This window comes from Cygnus atratus, chromosome 25 (genome assembly GCF_013377495.2).
Source record: "Cygnus atratus isolate AKBS03 ecotype Queensland, Australia chromosome 25, CAtr_DNAZoo_HiC_assembly, whole genome shotgun sequence".
In the NCBI taxonomy this organism is placed as follows: Eukaryota; Metazoa; Chordata; class Aves; order Anseriformes; family Anatidae; genus Cygnus; species Cygnus atratus.
The window spans coordinates 2,293,539-2,309,147 of record NC_066386.1 but is presented as its reverse complement, the minus strand read 5'-3'; the positions used below and the strand labels follow the sequence as shown (position 1 = coordinate 2,309,147).

The following is a 15,609-nucleotide window of genomic DNA, read 5'->3' as shown; positions in this document are numbered from 1 at the left end:
GCTCGGCGGGGCCCCGGGGCACCGAGCTGACCGCCGCTCCCCCCCCCGCCCCCGACCTCCACCCCGCTCCCGGCCTCACCGGGTCCCGGAATAGCTCGGGGCGGGGCCCGGCTCGGACATGGCGAGGTGAGCGCGGCCCGGGCACGGAACGGAGCCGGGGAGAGCACGGAGGGCGGGGGGGGGTGGCGGACATCCCCGCTGGGCACGGGGAGCGCCCTGAGAGGGGGCTGGGGTAGGGGGGTTCGGGACTGGGGACGTCCCGGCCCGGTACCGGGGGGAGCCGTGGTTTGCCGGGGCTCGCTGTGTGTTTGGGAAGCGCGCGGGGGTAGCCGCTGGATAAGGAGTGTGCTCATTTTGGGCCCCTCACCACTAAAAAGGACATCGAGCGAGTCCAGAGAAGGGCAACGAAGCTGGTGAGGGGTCTGGAGAACAAGGCTTACAAGGGGCGGCTGAGGGAGCTGGGCTTGTTCAGCCTGGGGAAGAGGAGGCTCAGGGGCGACCTTATCGCTCTCTACAGGTACCTTAAAGGAGGCTGCAGCGAGGTGGGGTTGGTCTGTTCTCCCACGTGCCTGGTGACAGGACGAGGGGGAATGGGCTAAAGTTGCGCCAGGGGAGGTTTAGGTTGGGTATTAGGAAGAACTTCTTTACCGAAAGTGTTGTTAGGCATTGGAATGGGCTGCCCAGGGAAGTGGTCGAGTCACCATCCCTGGAGGTCTTTAAAAGACGTTTAGATGTAGAGCTGAGTGATGTGGTTTAGCAGAGGACTTGGTGGTGTTAGGTCAGAGGTTGGACTGGGTGATCTTGGAGGTCTCCTCCAACCTGGATGATTCTGTGAATCTGTGATAACCGGCCCCGCAGCGCAGACCCTGATGGCATTCACTGGGACAAACACGGCCCAGCCCCAAATCCCTGTCCCGCGCCTCACGCACAGTCCCGGCCCGGTGCTGTTAGGCCAAAGGCATCGCGGAAATGCCCGCTGCGCTTGTGTTTTAACAGGCAACACGCAAAGACGCTGTGGTACGACCGCCCGCGGTACGTCTTCCTGGAGTTCTGCGTGGAGGACAGCAGAGACGTTAAAGTCGTCATCGAGGATCACCGGGTGGTGTTCAGGTGAGCTGCTGCTGCTTCACGAGCCCCTGGATCAGGGAGGTTTGGGGGGACAGGGAGGACCCTGTAAGAGCTTGTGGTACGTGGCCTCAGCCCCACCCTAAAACAAGTGTTTGTGTTTTGGCAGTTGCAAAAATGCAGATGGAGTGGAGTTCTACAATGAGATCAACCTGTACGGCAGGGTGAACTCCAAGGTGAGACCTCCCCAGCAAACTGTTCCCTGACAGCCTGTGGCAGGCTTAGAATTAAACGCAGCCCGTGATGCCACGAGCAGCACTGCTTTGAGTTGAATCCTGCCTGTTTCCTGAGAGCTTGAGTGGAGCAAGCACAAGTCTGGGAGCCCTGAGCTTGGGTCTGTCACTAGCAGCACGGTGCTGGGCCACAAACAGCCCTTCTCCATGGTGCTGTGTCCCGCAGCCTGGGAGTGGCTGAGCATGTATCTGCAGTGGAATAGAGAGGAGTATGGCAGGCACTGAGGTGAGGCATCCCCATCTCTTGGCAGGATTCACAAGACAAGCGCTCTGATCGCTCCATCACGTGCTTCATAAGGAAGTGGAAGGAGAAAGTGGCATGGCCCCGTATCACCAAGGAGAACATCAAGGTGTGTATGGCATCCTGCAGTAAAGAGAGCCTGGGGGGCTGTCTGTCTCCAGTACGCTGGCTTCCTGGGTTCTACCTGCCCCCAGGATGGACACCCTGGGCCACCCCAACACAGAGCCCCCAAGAGCCGGAGCCAGGAATGCCTCCCGGTGCCCGCCAGCCCACCTCTGCCCTCTGGCATCCCTGTCCCTCAACGTGGGCAGGGTCAGGATCTGTCCTTGCAGATGCAGGGACGTTCTCCCATGCCTACCCAGCTCTCGTGCTGTTTGGGAGCAACCAGTACTCGCTCTGTGCGAGGTCAGGGCCACCAGGTCCCCTCTGCGCTGCTCCCTTCCTCAAGGTCTGCTCTCTCTGCCCACAGCCAGCTTGGCTCTCCGTCGACTTCGACAACTGGCGAGACTGGGAAGGAGACGAGGAGGTGGAGAGGGCCATGGTGGAGGAGTACGCCGAGGTGAGCCAGGCGAAGCGCGGGCTGGGTGCTCGGGGAGGCAGGGTGAAGCCGGGCACACAGAGTTCCCACGACGGACCTTTGTTCCCCATCCAGCTCCTGCAGAAGGTCACGGATAAGGGCCCTGCCCCTACCATGGATGACCTGGACGTGAGTAGAGCCCCAAGCTGCCTTCCCCACGCGCTGCAGGAGCCTCTGGTGCTCCGCTCGCCCCGGTTGCCATCTCCGAGGCTGGAACATGCTGCAGGGATGCTCCCGGGCAGCACTGGACGGCTGCTACCGGCCCCATCCCACCTCGCTCCTTGTCCCTCTCCGCAGGACGACCTCTGAAGCCCAGCTCCCGTTGGCCACCACCGCCACCACGAGGCTCTCCCGGTGCACCGACAGCAAACACCGCCAAACCGGGACGCGGGCAGGACTCGAGAAGGAGAACGGAGCCTCCTCCGGGAACGCTGCCGCTTCTTAGGTCTCCCTAGGTCTCCCAGCGCCGGTTACCGGCGGGGGCAATAAACGCCAGCAGCCGCCGCCCTGCGCCCGTGTCCGCCGTCTGGGGGAGGTCCGGGGGGCAGCGGGAGGAGGGGGGCGGGGTGTACCGGGAGGGGGCGGGGTGTACCGAGAGGGGGGCGGGGCGTACCGGGAGGAGGTGGGGCCTCCAGGGAGGGGGGTGGGGCCCTGCAGCCCCGTGTCCCTCACCGCTCGCCGTTGCCCGCTGCCGGGCCTGTTCGGTGCCGCCGCCACCATGGTGTTCCAGTGCCAGCGGGACAGCTGGGCCCGGCAGGTAGCGGCAGGGCCGGCGGTTATGGCCCGGTACGGCCTGGTCCGGTCCCTCACGGCCCCGCCGTCTCTATGTTGCAGTTCACCACCAGGGTGGTGTCGTGCCAGGCGGCGGAGCTGCGGCCCGAGGGCGGCGGGGAGCCGGTGCGGGGCTTCCAGGTGGTGCTGGAGGACACCATCCTCTTCCCCGAGGGAGGCGGGCAGGTACGGAGGGGCTGGGGACGGGATCTGGGACCGGGAGCCGGGATCTGGGACTGGGAGCCGGGACTCTGAACCGGGACCCTGAATCGGGACACTGCACCGGGACTGGGATCCGGGACTGGGACGCTGAACCGGGACAGGGACCTGGGACCCTGAACCGGGATCCTGGACCGGGACAGGGACCCGGGACCGGGACCTGGGACTGGGACCCGGGACCAGGACCCTGAACCAGGACCTGGGAACGAGACCCTGAACCAGGGCCCGGGACCAGGACCCAGGACCCTGAAGCAGGACCCTGCACCGGGACCGGGACCCAGGCCTGGCCACTGACCCCCATTTCCTACAGCCCGACGACCGCGGGCTCATCGGCGACGTGCCGGTGCTGCGTGTCACCCGCCGGGGCCCCGAGGCCATTCATTTCGTGCAGACGGCACTGGAGCCGGGCGCCGCCGTGCTGCTGTCGCTGGACTGGGAGCGTCGCTTCGACCACATGCAGCAGCACTCAGGTCCGTGCCCGTTACCACCGGTAGCACCGAGCCGCAGGGGTGGTGGGCAGAGCCACATGGTCTGGGCCGAGGTGGGGGTCAGTGCCCGGTTCGTCTCCCCTGATTTGGGGAGGGAGAAGGCTGACCTGACAGCGCTGTGCCCACCGGCTGTCCCCAGGGCTGCCTGGGAGGGGAAGCCCTCTGTGGTTTGTAAACCGGCTGCGAGCGGGGCTGGAAGCAAACTATCAACCCGCTGGGGAGTGCTCCGAGCACGCCGTATTGCCCTTGGGTTCCCCCAGGCCGCGAGGCAGCAGCTGCCTCCTCCGTCTGTTTCCAACCATGAGCACCAGCCCCGCACCTCCAGGCATGTGCCTGGGATGGTTCCCAAATGTCATGGAAACGTCAGCAGAAAAAATACACTTTGGCAGAGAATTTTCTTTCCCGTGTCCAAAATTCAAAGCCGTTGCTTGCACATCTCTTCCAGGACAGCACCTCATCACTGCCATTGCAGACCTGATGTTTGGATTCAAAACGACTTCATGGTGAGCAGGAAAAAGGCTCCTTTTAACCTCAGTCTTATCTGGTTTGGTGTATGCCACTGTGCTGGGCCGTGAGGAGGTGAACGCTGATAATTCGAAAGCAGTTTTGCTCTTGGTTATTTAATTTGACCACAGAGGGCCTGGGAGAATTGACTGGGCTGGAGACGAGCTGTACAAAGTATTTGCTTTGTCTTGTCGTGTTCCAAATGCATGGTATGCTTCTGATGCTCTGTAACTAGCAGGGAGAGGAGGGAGGTGTGGTTTGTTTCAGTCACCACGTTCCCAGCACCTAGTCTTGGATGGCACTTGGTGCTGCGCAGGGGGATCTTCCAGCTGCTCTTCTCCACAGCAGCTGATATTCCTCATCCGTGCAGGGAGCTGGGCCGTCAGCGAAGTGTCATCGAGCTGGACACCCCCTGCGTGACGGCGGAGCAAATAGAAGCCCTGGAGAGGAGCGTGAACGAGAAGATCCGGGAGAGGGTGCCCGTGACAGTGCGGGAGCTGGCTGCGGATGACCCCGAAGTTGAAACAGTGAGCGATGGGGTAGAGAGCTGACGCTATCCGTGGGACCAAAGCGGTTGTGGCACGCGTGTAGCCTCCTTGGCTGTTCTCCCCCTTTGCTAGGTGAGAAGCCGTGGCTTACCGGATGACCACACAGGGCCAGTGCGAGTTATAAACATCGAAGGCGTAGACTCCAACATGTGCTGCGGGACTCACGTCTCCAACCTGAGCGACTTGCAGGTGGGGGGGCTGCAGCCCAGTTACCTTCAGGAGCCTTGCTCCACACGTTCAGACTGAGCGTAACAAAAGTCCGGGAGATCCAGGGTGTACTGGAAATTGTCCTAGTGGTAAAGGGGTGGGGCTGACCACCTGTAAGGGTAAGAGCAAAATACTGTTCTCCTTTTCTGACCAGAGTGTTTTTCTTTTCAAGGTTATTAAACTCCTTGGCACAGAAAAAGGGAAAAAGAACAAAACCAACTTGGTTTTCCTGGCAGGGAACAGAGTTCTGAAGTCAATTGAACAAAGTCACAACACTGAGAAGGCTCTAACCTCACTGCTCAAGTAATACCCTTTGCACTTTGGTTCTTTCATCTTTATTGTTCCTTCTGACAAATATAACATAAGCCTTAGGGTGCATCTGCATGGTGTTTTTTGTGATACGCTATCTGCTTTTGCTCCCTTAATAAATCTTCATCCTTCTAAGTATCAATTAAGGTTCTCCTTTTTATTTCAGAAATGGACCCAGTGAGCACGTTGAGGCCGTGAAGAGGTTGCAGAGTTCAGTGAAACTGCTTCAGAAGGTATGAGGATGGCTGAGAAAAGCACACTGTGTCTGCTCCCCGCAGGCCCAAGCTACTGAATTTTAGGCATCCGTTTTTATCAAAACTGCTCCATCTCTGGGAACAAGGCTTGGTGTTCACTCTGGCTTATCCATCTTATCCATTCACTTTTCTTCCAGAATAACTTGAACCTGCTTAGAGACATTGCTGTTTTGATAGCGCGGGACTTCAAGAGCAAACCTGTTCAGAGTCAGCTGTTTGTGTTACACAGGTATGGGGAATTCAGGGAAAGGGGTAGGAAGCCACGATATTATATGATTTATGATAGCTGCATCTCTCCGACACCTACTCAAGCTTATGACTATTGTTTAAAAGTCAAACATTGCTCGTGGACGAATATAAACAAGGTGAACAAAATATTAAACTGTCTGGGCCTACTGGAAGGTTGTGTAATGAAAGAAATGTGTAAGTTATTCAGTCACTGAACTCCTCTGATTTTATAGCTAAGAAATAACTGTGTCTGATTTCTTTCTGCCCTCAGTATTTTCAAATAAAACTGAGGAGCTCAATTTCTTAAACACTTAAATAATTCTTAATATATCCACAGAAATGCACAAAAAGGATTTAGATATATAGGAAAAAAATAGTCTCCATCCTAACAGCAAGAGACCAAAACCCCAGGCATGATCGTAGGCTGCTCTTTCAACTTCTCTGAGGGCAGTGGGAAATTTTAGTCTTAAACAAAATGGAAAACTAACAAAAGCTAAACTTAGGTACTGTCATTGCCTTTGGTTTGTGATTGATGTTTTGGACTCTGGTGTGGATTTTCTTCTTCTCTCTGAAGTGGCTTTTTACCCATCCATGCAGGAAAGAGGGTGACTCTGAGTTCATGAACATCATCGCTAATGAGATAGGGACAGAGGTGAGTCGTCAGTGCAGCCTAACCTGACACCAGTGGCGTTTTCCTTCAAGTCTGTAGCACAGACAGGGGCTGACTGGGCTTCTGTTTGTGCCACAGTCGCAAGCTACAGATCTCTTTCCTTCCAAAAGTTGCACGAGGTTATTGTCCCCAGCAGCCTCAGTGCACAGGGGGATCCCCAACGGTCAAGAAATACAGCAGCAAAAATTCCGAGCACTGTAGAAGAGCCTGTCCCTGAAAAGCCATACAGGTCTTCCTTGGCTGTGTTAAGGATACCCCAGTACCTGTTCTGTCCCCCACAACATAGGATTCAGTACAAGAGATTCAAAAGCTTCTCTCCCTCTTATTTCAAATCGAGTTTTGGTCTCAGTAATGAACTCATGACTTGTTTACATGCTTTAAGGGGACCTGTAGCTGGTGTCTCTGTACCCTTCCCGGAAAAGGAGGGCAGTGGCTGTTCTGGAGCAAGGTCTGTCTCTCTGTCCACAGGAAACCCTGCTGTTCCTGACCGTGGGAGATGAAAAAGAAGCAGGACTCTTCCTTCTAGCTGGACCTGTTGAAGCAGTTGAGAATTTAGGTCCCAGGTACCATGTTCTATGGTTTCTTTAAAATCAGTAAGAATTCTGACTAAGCAGCTGAGCAATATAATTAGACTATGGACCCTTCTTTGCTGCCTGGAGCAGGTTAGGGCAGGCTACCCTCCTCTCTATGAGTGGCCTTCAGCATGTGCTATCGTTACTGCAGGGTGGCAGAGCTGCTGGGAGGCAAAGGAGCTGGGAAGCGAGGCCGCTTTCAGGGCAAGGCGACCAAAATGAGTCGGCGAGGAGAAGTGGAAGCTCTGCTCCAGGAATTCGTCAGCCACCAAAGAGCTGAAACATAAAGAATTCTCAAAGTACGGCTGTCTTCCATACTTTGCATAATCTCCACCAAGTTCTGTCTCAGAGAATAAAGACATTTTAAAAAAAATGCGTCTCTTGTGAACTGATTTGATGCTCATGGAAGATGGGGGAGGGAAACTGCCATCACCGTTTTTCTCTGACCCTAGATGCTGCGAGGTTTCTTTAATTTCCCCAGAGAAGTGGTACACTTCTTAAGCAATTAAAGAGTTTAATAATGACTACTTTTATGAGCTTCCTACAAACCAAGAGAAGGGCCCTCTGCCTTGCAGTGTATCATGGCTTTTAGTTTGTACAAGTTGCTTTGTGAACCTATTTATTCACAATAAACTGGATGCATTTTTAAAAAAAATCAGAATACGGGTAAGAAGCAGAGGGTTTGAATATGGTATTTTCAAGCAACTACAGAGAAAAATGATTCAAGTTTTTACGCCGAGCCTTTGTAGGGAGAAGGAGAGAAATGTGGCAGGAGTTGGAGGGATGCTCAGATCAGTGAATCCCTTTCAGAAGACCAAACTAAGCTGGTCACCAGTTGTGGCTGAGTACTGCTCAGAGAGAACTGGCAGAGAAGACACGATGCAGTGCTGAACCTGTGAGCAAGTCTCCATGAGCCCTTTCTTTAAAAACAAGAAACTGGCTTTTTTACCTGGCTACTCAGAAGTCTCTGCAGATGCTGGAGGGCTGAAGGTGGTCATGCCAAAGCCCCTGCTGGGGCCCCGGGCTGCTGCTGACCTCCGGACTCGGTGTTTCCCCAAACAGCAGCCGGCTGCTGACCCAGCTGTGACATGCTGGGAGCAGCCTTCAGGTAGCACCAGCTTCGTCGCTGCAGTCCTGAAGCTCTTCTGCACTATCACCAAGCACGTTATTAAAAAAGGGAAGTTCATCTGCTTGTGGGAGGCCTGGCAGAGCCATGGTAACGCATACGTGCTGGCTCTACACGAGAACTAAATGCAGATGGAACCGCCACCTCGCGCTTTGTTCTGCAGGCAGACAGAAAACCACATCCAACCCCATCACACCGGGTGTTTCCTAGGCTATACCGATGCAAAACCTCCTGGATTAATAACTCCTCCCCACTGCCTCTCCGGTTTGCCTTTTCTGCCAGGGAGGTTCCTGAGGCTGCCGCAATCTCAGCTGCAGAAACAAAAGGGGCGCTGCGGAGCCACGCTGAAAAAGCCTGAGTTGGGAATACGTTTTTAGGAAAAATGTGGTTTTTTTCCCCAATTCCTTCCTAGATCTAGCACTACAGCTTTAGTCCAGACATTGATAATAACCAGAGAAATAAAACACGAGAAACCTCCGTCCTAAAACCGTTTATCTGCCACGAGCACAGGGGATGGCAGCAGCCTCAGCACCTGCGGTCTCCTCCCCTGGCCGCACGGAGCAGAGCCCCCTGCCAGCTCCCGAGCTGTTTGTGCACGGCAGGATCAGGCCAAGGGTCAGGGCTGTGCAGGCCACCAGCTCCTGCTGGGACGCTTTGCTGCAGGAGGAGGGGAAGCAGCAGCAGCAGCCCTCATTCCCTGAGTTTTATTGCGGGGTTCGGATGATTTGTGGTTTGGGCTTCATCACCACGCGGCACCGGACACCGGCTGAGCCGCAGGGGGACACGGGGGCTGCAGGCAGCCTGTGTGTGCACCGTGGTGTCCCCGAGAGCCACCAGCCTGCACCATCATGTGCACGAGCCCTGCGGGTACGCGTGCTGGAGCCATACCAATGGGGTAGGGGGTCGGGGATGCAGGAGAGCCGAGCGGGGCTGCACCGGGGCAGCTCGACCCCAAACAGCCCAGACCCCAAACAGCCCAGACCCCAAACAGCCCGGCCGGTCCTGAGGCTGTGCTGGCTGCCGGCAGCAGCGAGATGCCACACGCGTGGCGCACCCAGGAGCCCCGAGCAAACATCTCGAAAACGGCTTTGCCTCCCTGCCCAGAGCCCCGTCGCCGCTGGATGTGGGCCAGGACAGCTCCGCGCTCTTCCGAGGGGCTCCCGGGCTGTCCTTTCCTCACCCGGTGTATTTTGGGCTGCAGGAGGACGTGGGGAGCTCGGCGCTGCCGTTCCTGGTGCTTCCACCCACGCCTCACAGGGACAGGAGCAGCACCCCAGGAGGGACGTCCTCCCTCCAGCCCCCTCCCGGTCCCTGCAGGTGGCACTCGGTCACCGTCCCCATGCCCACAAGACAGCTGAACTCACCAGCTAAATACACCTCCAGCTTTAATAAAATACCCTTGTTTCCCCTCTGTATACGTGCACACACACACACACACACCCCTAAACCCCACGCTGCTTCATGCAGCAGCGAATACCGAACACCGGGGCCCACGGGCTGATGGGCTACGGGCCTACGGGCTCCCACAAGCCCGTGTTTGTCTCCAAATCCTGCTCCCCACCCCCCCACAGCCCGCCCGTTCCCGTGACAGAGCCTCCTCGCCAGCAGACCCTGAGCACCCATGGGCGCGCAGCACCCTGCTCCCGGTGGTGCCACCCCTGTCCCTCGTGCCACCAGCACCTGTGGCACGGCCGGCACCAGCGGTGGAGTCGTAACGGGGTCGCAGCCGTAATGGGGAGAGAAACCAGCACAAACCCCACGGTCCCACGGTCCGCTCCTTGCCCACACTGCGGAGCCGGGGCAGCCGCGCCGTTACCTGGGGGGGACACCCGTGCCACAGCCCCCCCGCTAGACGCCCTTCTTGTCCTGCGTGGCCAGGAGCTGGGAGACGCAGTAGGGGATGAGGCCGACGGTGGCCAGGGGCACGGCGGCGCTCTTGCAGAAGGAGAGGACGTAGAAGAGCAGCTGCAGGTGCGAGGGCGGCCTGAAGGCGTCGAAGAGGTGCAGGACGAGCAGCGAGGCGGCGGCGCAGCCCAGGCGGAAGGGCAGCTGCCGGCCCTGCTTCCCCCGGCAGCTCTCCAGGTACATGTGGGAGTTGAGGGCCAGCCCCAGCCCGAAGAGGATGCCCAGGTTGCGGAGGAGGCTGGCGAAGGGGGTGGTGTCGATGTGGACCCACTCGGGGTGGGCGCACCACCTCTGCGCCTTCTCCAGGGTCCAGAGCAAGTCCACGCCGAGCGCCCGCAGCAGCAGGTAGAAGCCCAGGGCGAAGCTGAAGAGGAAGGTGGTGACGCCCAGGTACCTGCGGAGGCTGGCGTGGTAGATGGAGCGGACGTGCTGGAAGGTCTCGGCCACCGCCATGCCTGCGGGGAGGGGAGGCACCGCTGCTCAGAGCTGGGGGGCCTCTGGGGGGGCTCCTGCATGGTCAGAGCACCCCGATGGCCACCGCTGCACCCTGAGAGTCGCCAGGCCCTCACCCTTTGGCCGCCTCTCCCCACAGCCCCCCCAGACACGGGCAAAGGCTCGTTCTGGAGGGCAGCGAGCACGGAGCCTCAGCTCTTCTGCTGCACGCGGTGGGGGGCCGGGAGGGGGCTGCTGTGGGGCGAAGGGGACCCAGCAGGCGCACTCACCGGAGAAGACCCCCGCGATGACCTGGTGGGGGAAGTGGGCGGCGATGAAGACTCGGGACAGACAGACGCAGACCTGGACCGCCCAGAAGCCCGTCCAAAGCGCCATCCACAAAACCCTGCAAGGGGCAAAGGGGCTGCGTCAGCACCGGGGGGTTGGCTCCTGCTGCCATCGGGGACCCCGAGACGTGCCAATATGGGATCCGCTGCCTCCCTTTCATCTTTGGGGCAGCCCCAGCCCGGCCCCCAGTTTGGGCGCACAGCTTACCAGTACTTCAGCGTCTTCGACTGCCTCTTGCCCGACACGATGGAGAGCAGGGCGGTCACCATCACGTAGTACACGCCTGCTGCGCCCATGGCGTGGCCAGAGGGGCTCCCTGGGTGAGAAGGAAGCCCCCGGTCAGACCCTCTTGGGAGCAGGCTTTCCCCTGGGGCTCCCACGCAGCGGGGTCATGGCACCGAGCACCCATCCCCAGGCGGGTGCCAGAGCAGCACAAGGAGCACAGCTCAGGCTCCATGGCCTGTCCGGCAATCAGGACAGGGCAGAGGGCAGCGACCACCCTCGATGGCTCGTGCCAAGGCCACTCGCAGCCCCAGGCCAGCTGCAACCACAGACAAAAAATACCGACAGGGTTGCAGTGGGGCCGAGTGAGCCCCTTCCCTGTGGAGCTGCTGCCGGCACACGGCCGAGCACGGCCCCAGCAGGATTTGTGCCGAGCCGCCACGTCTGCGCACACCGAGGGTAAAGGTCCGCTCCGCTCCGGGGCTGCCCTGCCTCCGCCCCACCAGGGCACGGCGGTGGCCCCGCAGCTCGGTGATAACGGCTGAGATAACGGTCCCAGCCGTGCCAGCACCTCCCCGTGTGATCAGGACCCCTGGGTCCCATGGCCAGAGTGTCCCCGTGCTCCCCCCCTAGGGTGCGGGACCCTACCGGGGCCGGTCTCGCAGGTGAGTGGGAACTGCTGGATGGCTGGGGTGGAGGCGTTGCTGTAGTAGTCCGTCTCGTGCACCCACCAGTAGGGTCTCTCCCCAAACAGGATCCTGAAAAGAAAGGAGAAAGGGGTTTGGGGTGGGCCCAGGTGCTGGAACAGGCAGCACGGCTCTGGTCCCCGCTCTGGCCGGGAGCTGAAAGGGGCAAAGGACCCGTAGGGGGTCCAGGGCATCCATCGGGCACAGCACCCAGCTGGGTGTTCACAGCAGGCACTGCCCAGCCTTGTCCCCGTTATTCCTGGAGCAAGAACTTCCCAGGAGCAGGCAAACGTGCTGAGAAGAGGACATCTGCTCCCCCCCGTGCCTTTTCCAGGCTGAGAGCAGCCACCCCATGGTGCCAGCAGAGGGGGAAGCCACCCGTCCCCATCACACGCAGCCAGCGTGGGCATCCCGGGGCATCCAAGCCCCAGCCAGAGCACCCAGCACAGCTCCAGAGCACCCTGCAGGGTCCAGCCGTGGGACACAGCAGCCCCCAAGCCCCAGCACAACTCCAGGCGCCGGATGGCACAGCAGGGGTGGCACCGCGCTGGTTCCCTTGTGCCACCGGCACCACATCCCGTGGCTGACACCGAGCCGTGCCAGGCTCTAGCTGATGGCAGGGGGGTCTCTGTGTCTGTCTGCAGCCAGCTGATTCCTGCCTGCCTTTGGGGAAGGGGGAAGAGCCTTTGCTGCAAAGCTTGGGAATGAAGAACGCCAACCATCACTGCCAGGCTTGCAGCCGAGCCGCAGGACCTCACATCAGAGCTGGGTGCGCATCTGCCCCATGTTAATGTGAGCCCAGCTGTGCTGGCATGCCCCGGGGGAGCCGCGGCACAGGGCTACTCACCACTTGAAGACGAGGTTGAGCCAGTCCCCGATCACGGCCACCCAGATGAGCCGGATGCCCACCGGCTCGCAGAAATGGAACCAGAGAGGAAAAAGGACGAAAAAAGTGTTCCTGAGGTCGGCGGCGAAGGAGATGAAGAGGAACCAGTCCTGGGAGCCCTGGAAGTGCTCCTGCAGCCAGCGCGTGGCCTGGATGCCCGCGTCGTGCAGGACGTTCATGCCGGCCTCCATCCTTCTCCTCCTCCTCCTCAGCTGCCTCCCGGCAGGTCCGGGCTGCCCCGCGCCGCGCCGCGGTTTTATATCCTGCGGGCTCGTGTTTGCTGCCGGCAGGTCGCTTGTCCCAGCGCCGATCTTTGGACCCAAAACCACTTTTGCCAAAGGTGCATCACCGGGGGGTTGTTACAAACATGTTTGGAAGGACTTATGTAAAAACAGGCAGCGGGGCGGCGGGGAGCGTGCCCGGCGGGTGCCTTAACCCTTCACCACCCCTTCCTTCTGCACTGCCAGGTGCCTCTGCTGCTCGGGGTGGGATTCTGCAGCCCCCTGCTCCTCCTGGCTCCCAATAAATCACTTGATCTTCTCCTAGTGCACCCCAGCATTTACTCTTTTAGCAGGGCAGAGGCTCAAGCACCCGCAAAGGGATGGAAAAATGCTGCTCCCATCCCCGGAGCCATAAACCTCTGCCTGGTGCACAAGCACCCTGCTGCCACGGCATCTGCCAGGCCGACTTAACCAGGTCTCTGCTTGTTGGGAACCTTTCTGAGCGGTTTTGGGAGCTCCTTGGAGGCTGAGAGCAAAGCTTGGAGAGGTCCTGGCTGCTGGCAATGCTGTCCTGAGCCCTGCGGGGTTTCAGGACCTGTGTAAATGAGCTACGGGGAGCAATCCTGCCCAGCACACCCCTGGGTTAACCCCTCCTGCCCTGCCAGACCCCATCCACAGTCATGGAGGCGAGGACATCACTTGTCCTGCCGGGTCCCTGCCCGGGGCCTCTCCACCCCAGGCTCACGGTGCTGGCAGTTTTACCTCCCTCGTCCCCCCTGGGAGTTAGCAGCGAATGAGTAACACGGAGCTGGCTGCAGGGGCCCAGGACACTGGGGTCAGCCTGGCAGGAGAAACCCCATGTCCCAGCGGGACAAACCCTGCATCCCAGGGGAACAAACCCCATGTCCCTGTGGGACAAACCCCATGTCCCAGTGCTGGCTGCCCGGCCGCTGCCACAGAAAAACACGGCCCGGTGGTGTGGTGCGGGTGCCCATGGGGGGCAGGAGCAGACAACAGGGCGTTAATGATTAGCAGCCAGTGAAAACGCACCACTTATCTCTCTCCTCGGGAAAGTTCGGGTCAGGAGCCTTGAACCGCTCCCCGCTGCGGCCCCCAGCAGGCAGAGGTCACATCCAGGCAGCGAGTGGCGGCACCTGGGGGGCATCCTCCTCCTCCTCCTCCTCCCTGCCCGCCCCATGGTGACCAACATGACATCCTCCTCCCTGGGAGCACGGCCCGGACAGTGCTGGCTAAAGCCAAGGAAGGGTAAAACGTTGGCAAACATCTGTCCCCTTACGGCAGCGAAGTGGTTTGGAGATGTGCCGAGAGATGCGCCGTGAGATGCCGAGCTGTGAATGATGCTGATGCTGAGCTGATGCCACGGCAGAGCTGCAGCCGTGAGGGAGCACCGTGGGTGCTCTGCGAGGAGCTCTGCCTCAGCTCCAAGGAGCTGGGGCTTTCCTCGTGCTCCCAGGGAAGGGGAATGAGGGCATGGACCAGCTCCAGCCCCGTGCTCGGCCACTTTGGTGCAGGCTGGCAGGGTCCAGCCCCACAGCAGCCTCCCTGTGCTGGCCACAGAGAGCCTCGATGCTCACAGGGTCACCCCCCTCCTGCTGAGCGGGGGTTTCCCAGCCACAGCCAGCGAAAATAAAACCCCAAACCAGAGGGGAGCAGCTCGCCACCATCCTCCCAGCCCAGGCTCCCGGTGCCCTCGGGGAGACCAAAGCCTCCCTTTCCCAAACGGAGCAGAAGCTTGCACGGAAATGGGATTACTCCTGCAAAACAAATTCCCCAGCAGCTCATTTCAGGGTCCTCAGCCGACAGCAGCTTTTGGCCAGCACGAAGGAATTCAGCAAGCTTGGCTCCCGCGTCCAACATGTTTTGAAACAGTCGGTAATGAATTTTCCCTGAAAAGCTTCACTACAGAAAACGAGGGCAAAAGGTGCTGGGGGATGGGGACAAGCATGCGCCAGCCCCCTTGGAAAGCGCCACGACAGCAAAACCGGGATCGCAGCTGGGAGAGGCCAGGAGCCAGGACGGGAACTGGGTTCAGCGGCTCCCCTGCAGCCACAACAAGCCGGGGATGAGCTGGCAGCCCGGGACCTTTGTGCCCTGCAGTGACAGCGGCTGGCTGCAGGACTTGGTGTCCCAGCGGCTCCCAAGGCACCGGACACGGGCAGTGCACGCGCAGCGCACGCCCCATCACACCCGGCTGCCCCTCGGTGCCAAGGTTTCATCCAGAAGTTTCCCAGCCCGCTGCAGCGCCGGCAGCGGGGCCGGCGTCACCTGCGTCAGCACGCGGGCAGAGTCCAGGCAGCGCCTGCAGACACAGGGAGCACGGCCGCAGCCGTCCCTGCACCCCCAGGACTGACATCCCCAAGTGTAAATGCTCCAGCAGCCCCAGGACTGATGCCCCCAGCTGTCACCTGGCCATGCAGAGCCACCCCCCTCCCACCCCAAATCCTTTCTCTGTGCCGCAGCAGCTCAGCCCCGGTGCTATCCAAGCTCCCTGCCAGACACACGCTGCCATCAAATCTCCTCGAGGCCATCGTGGCACAACCTCGAGCAGCTCTCACGGCGAGGGCAGGTGCCCGCGGAGCACCCCCTGGGGATGCAGCAGCTGGCGTTTGGCAGCCGCAGCCACGTGCTGGGGCTGGGCAGTGGGGTTGGATCCAAACCGTCCTCACCAAACCCATCCCGGTGCAGCGGGGACGGGCTCCCGGGTCCTGCAGCTGGCGCCGTGCACGCGCCGGTGGCACCGGAGCAAGGGTCCCCGTGCCGGGGGGGTGAGCACACGGCACGGGGCAGCAGCCAAGGCCAGGACCGATTAATCAGCC

The 15,609-nt window shown here is 59.9% G+C and overlaps 2 protein-coding genes across 5 annotated transcripts; one reads left to right on the top strand and one right to left on the bottom strand.

Annotated features, from left to right (window-relative positions):
- Positions 1-41: 41 nt before the first annotated feature.
- Positions 42-7,319, top strand: LOC118259110 (putative protein PTGES3L). 3 transcript variants are annotated; one of them, XM_050715544.1, is made up of 17 exons: positions 42-126; positions 997-1,110; positions 1,235-1,301; positions 1,610-1,708; positions 2,069-2,158; positions 2,252-2,305; positions 3,011-3,133; positions 3,477-3,636; positions 4,100-4,157; positions 4,529-4,685; positions 4,779-4,895; positions 5,086-5,216; positions 5,389-5,455; positions 5,614-5,705; positions 6,302-6,356; positions 6,843-6,937; positions 7,098-7,319. In XM_050715544.1, exons 1-17 carry the CDS (start codon positions 119-121, stop codon positions 7,231-7,233), a joined length of 1,623 nt encoding a protein of 540 aa, XP_050571501.1. In that variant the 5' UTR covers positions 42-118; the 3' UTR covers positions 7,234-7,319. The 3 variants fall into 3 exon arrangements, with proteins under 3 accessions (XP_050571501.1, XP_035424309.1, XP_035424297.1); XM_035568404.2 differs by lacking the exons at positions 42-126; positions 997-1,110; positions 1,235-1,301; ... (1 more) ...; positions 2,069-2,158; positions 2,252-2,305 and adding an exon at positions 2,807-2,933; XM_035568416.2 differs by lacking the exons at positions 3,011-3,133; positions 3,477-3,636; positions 4,100-4,157; ... (6 more) ...; positions 6,843-6,937; positions 7,098-7,319 and adding an exon at positions 2,474-2,680.
- Positions 7,320-9,920: 2,601 nt separating this feature from the next.
- Positions 9,921-12,742, bottom strand: G6PC1 (glucose-6-phosphatase catalytic subunit 1). 2 transcript variants are annotated; one of them, XM_035568408.2, is made up of 5 exons: positions 12,513-12,742; positions 11,628-11,737; positions 10,965-11,073; positions 10,700-10,815; positions 9,921-10,432 (listed from the first exon to the last, which is right to left on the bottom strand). In XM_035568408.2, exons 1-5 carry the CDS (start codon positions 12,740-12,742, stop codon positions 9,921-9,923), a joined length of 1,077 nt encoding a protein of 358 aa, XP_035424301.1. The 2 variants fall into 2 exon arrangements, with proteins under 2 accessions (XP_035424301.1, XP_035424300.1); XM_035568407.1 differs by having other exon boundaries at positions 10,700-10,833; positions 10,986-11,073.
- Between the last annotated feature and the right edge of the window lie 2,867 nt (positions 12,743-15,609).

Bases quoted from the DNA above. Each gene is read 5' to 3' on its own strand.
- LOC118259110 (XM_050715544.1), top strand. The intron at 4,158-4,528 runs GTGAGCAGGAAA...TCATCCGTGCAG, and splicing joins GGATTCAAAACGACTTCATG to GGAGCTGGGCCGTCAGCGAA. The intron at 4,686-4,778 runs GTGAGCGATGGG...CCCCTTTGCTAG, and splicing joins ATGACCCCGAAGTTGAAACA to GTGAGAAGCCGTGGCTTACC.
- G6PC1 (XM_035568408.2), bottom strand. From the start codon at position 12,742: ATGGAGGCCGGCATGAACGTCCTGCACGACGCGGGCATCCAGGCCACG. The intron at 11,074-11,627 runs GTAGGGTCCCGC...CTTCTCACCCAG, and splicing joins CACCTGCGAGACCGGCCCCG to GGAGCCCCTCTGGCCACGCC. The intron at 10,816-10,964 runs GTAAGCTGTGCG...TGCCCCTTGCAG, and splicing joins TCGAAGACGCTGAAGTACTG to GGTTTTGTGGATGGCGCTTT.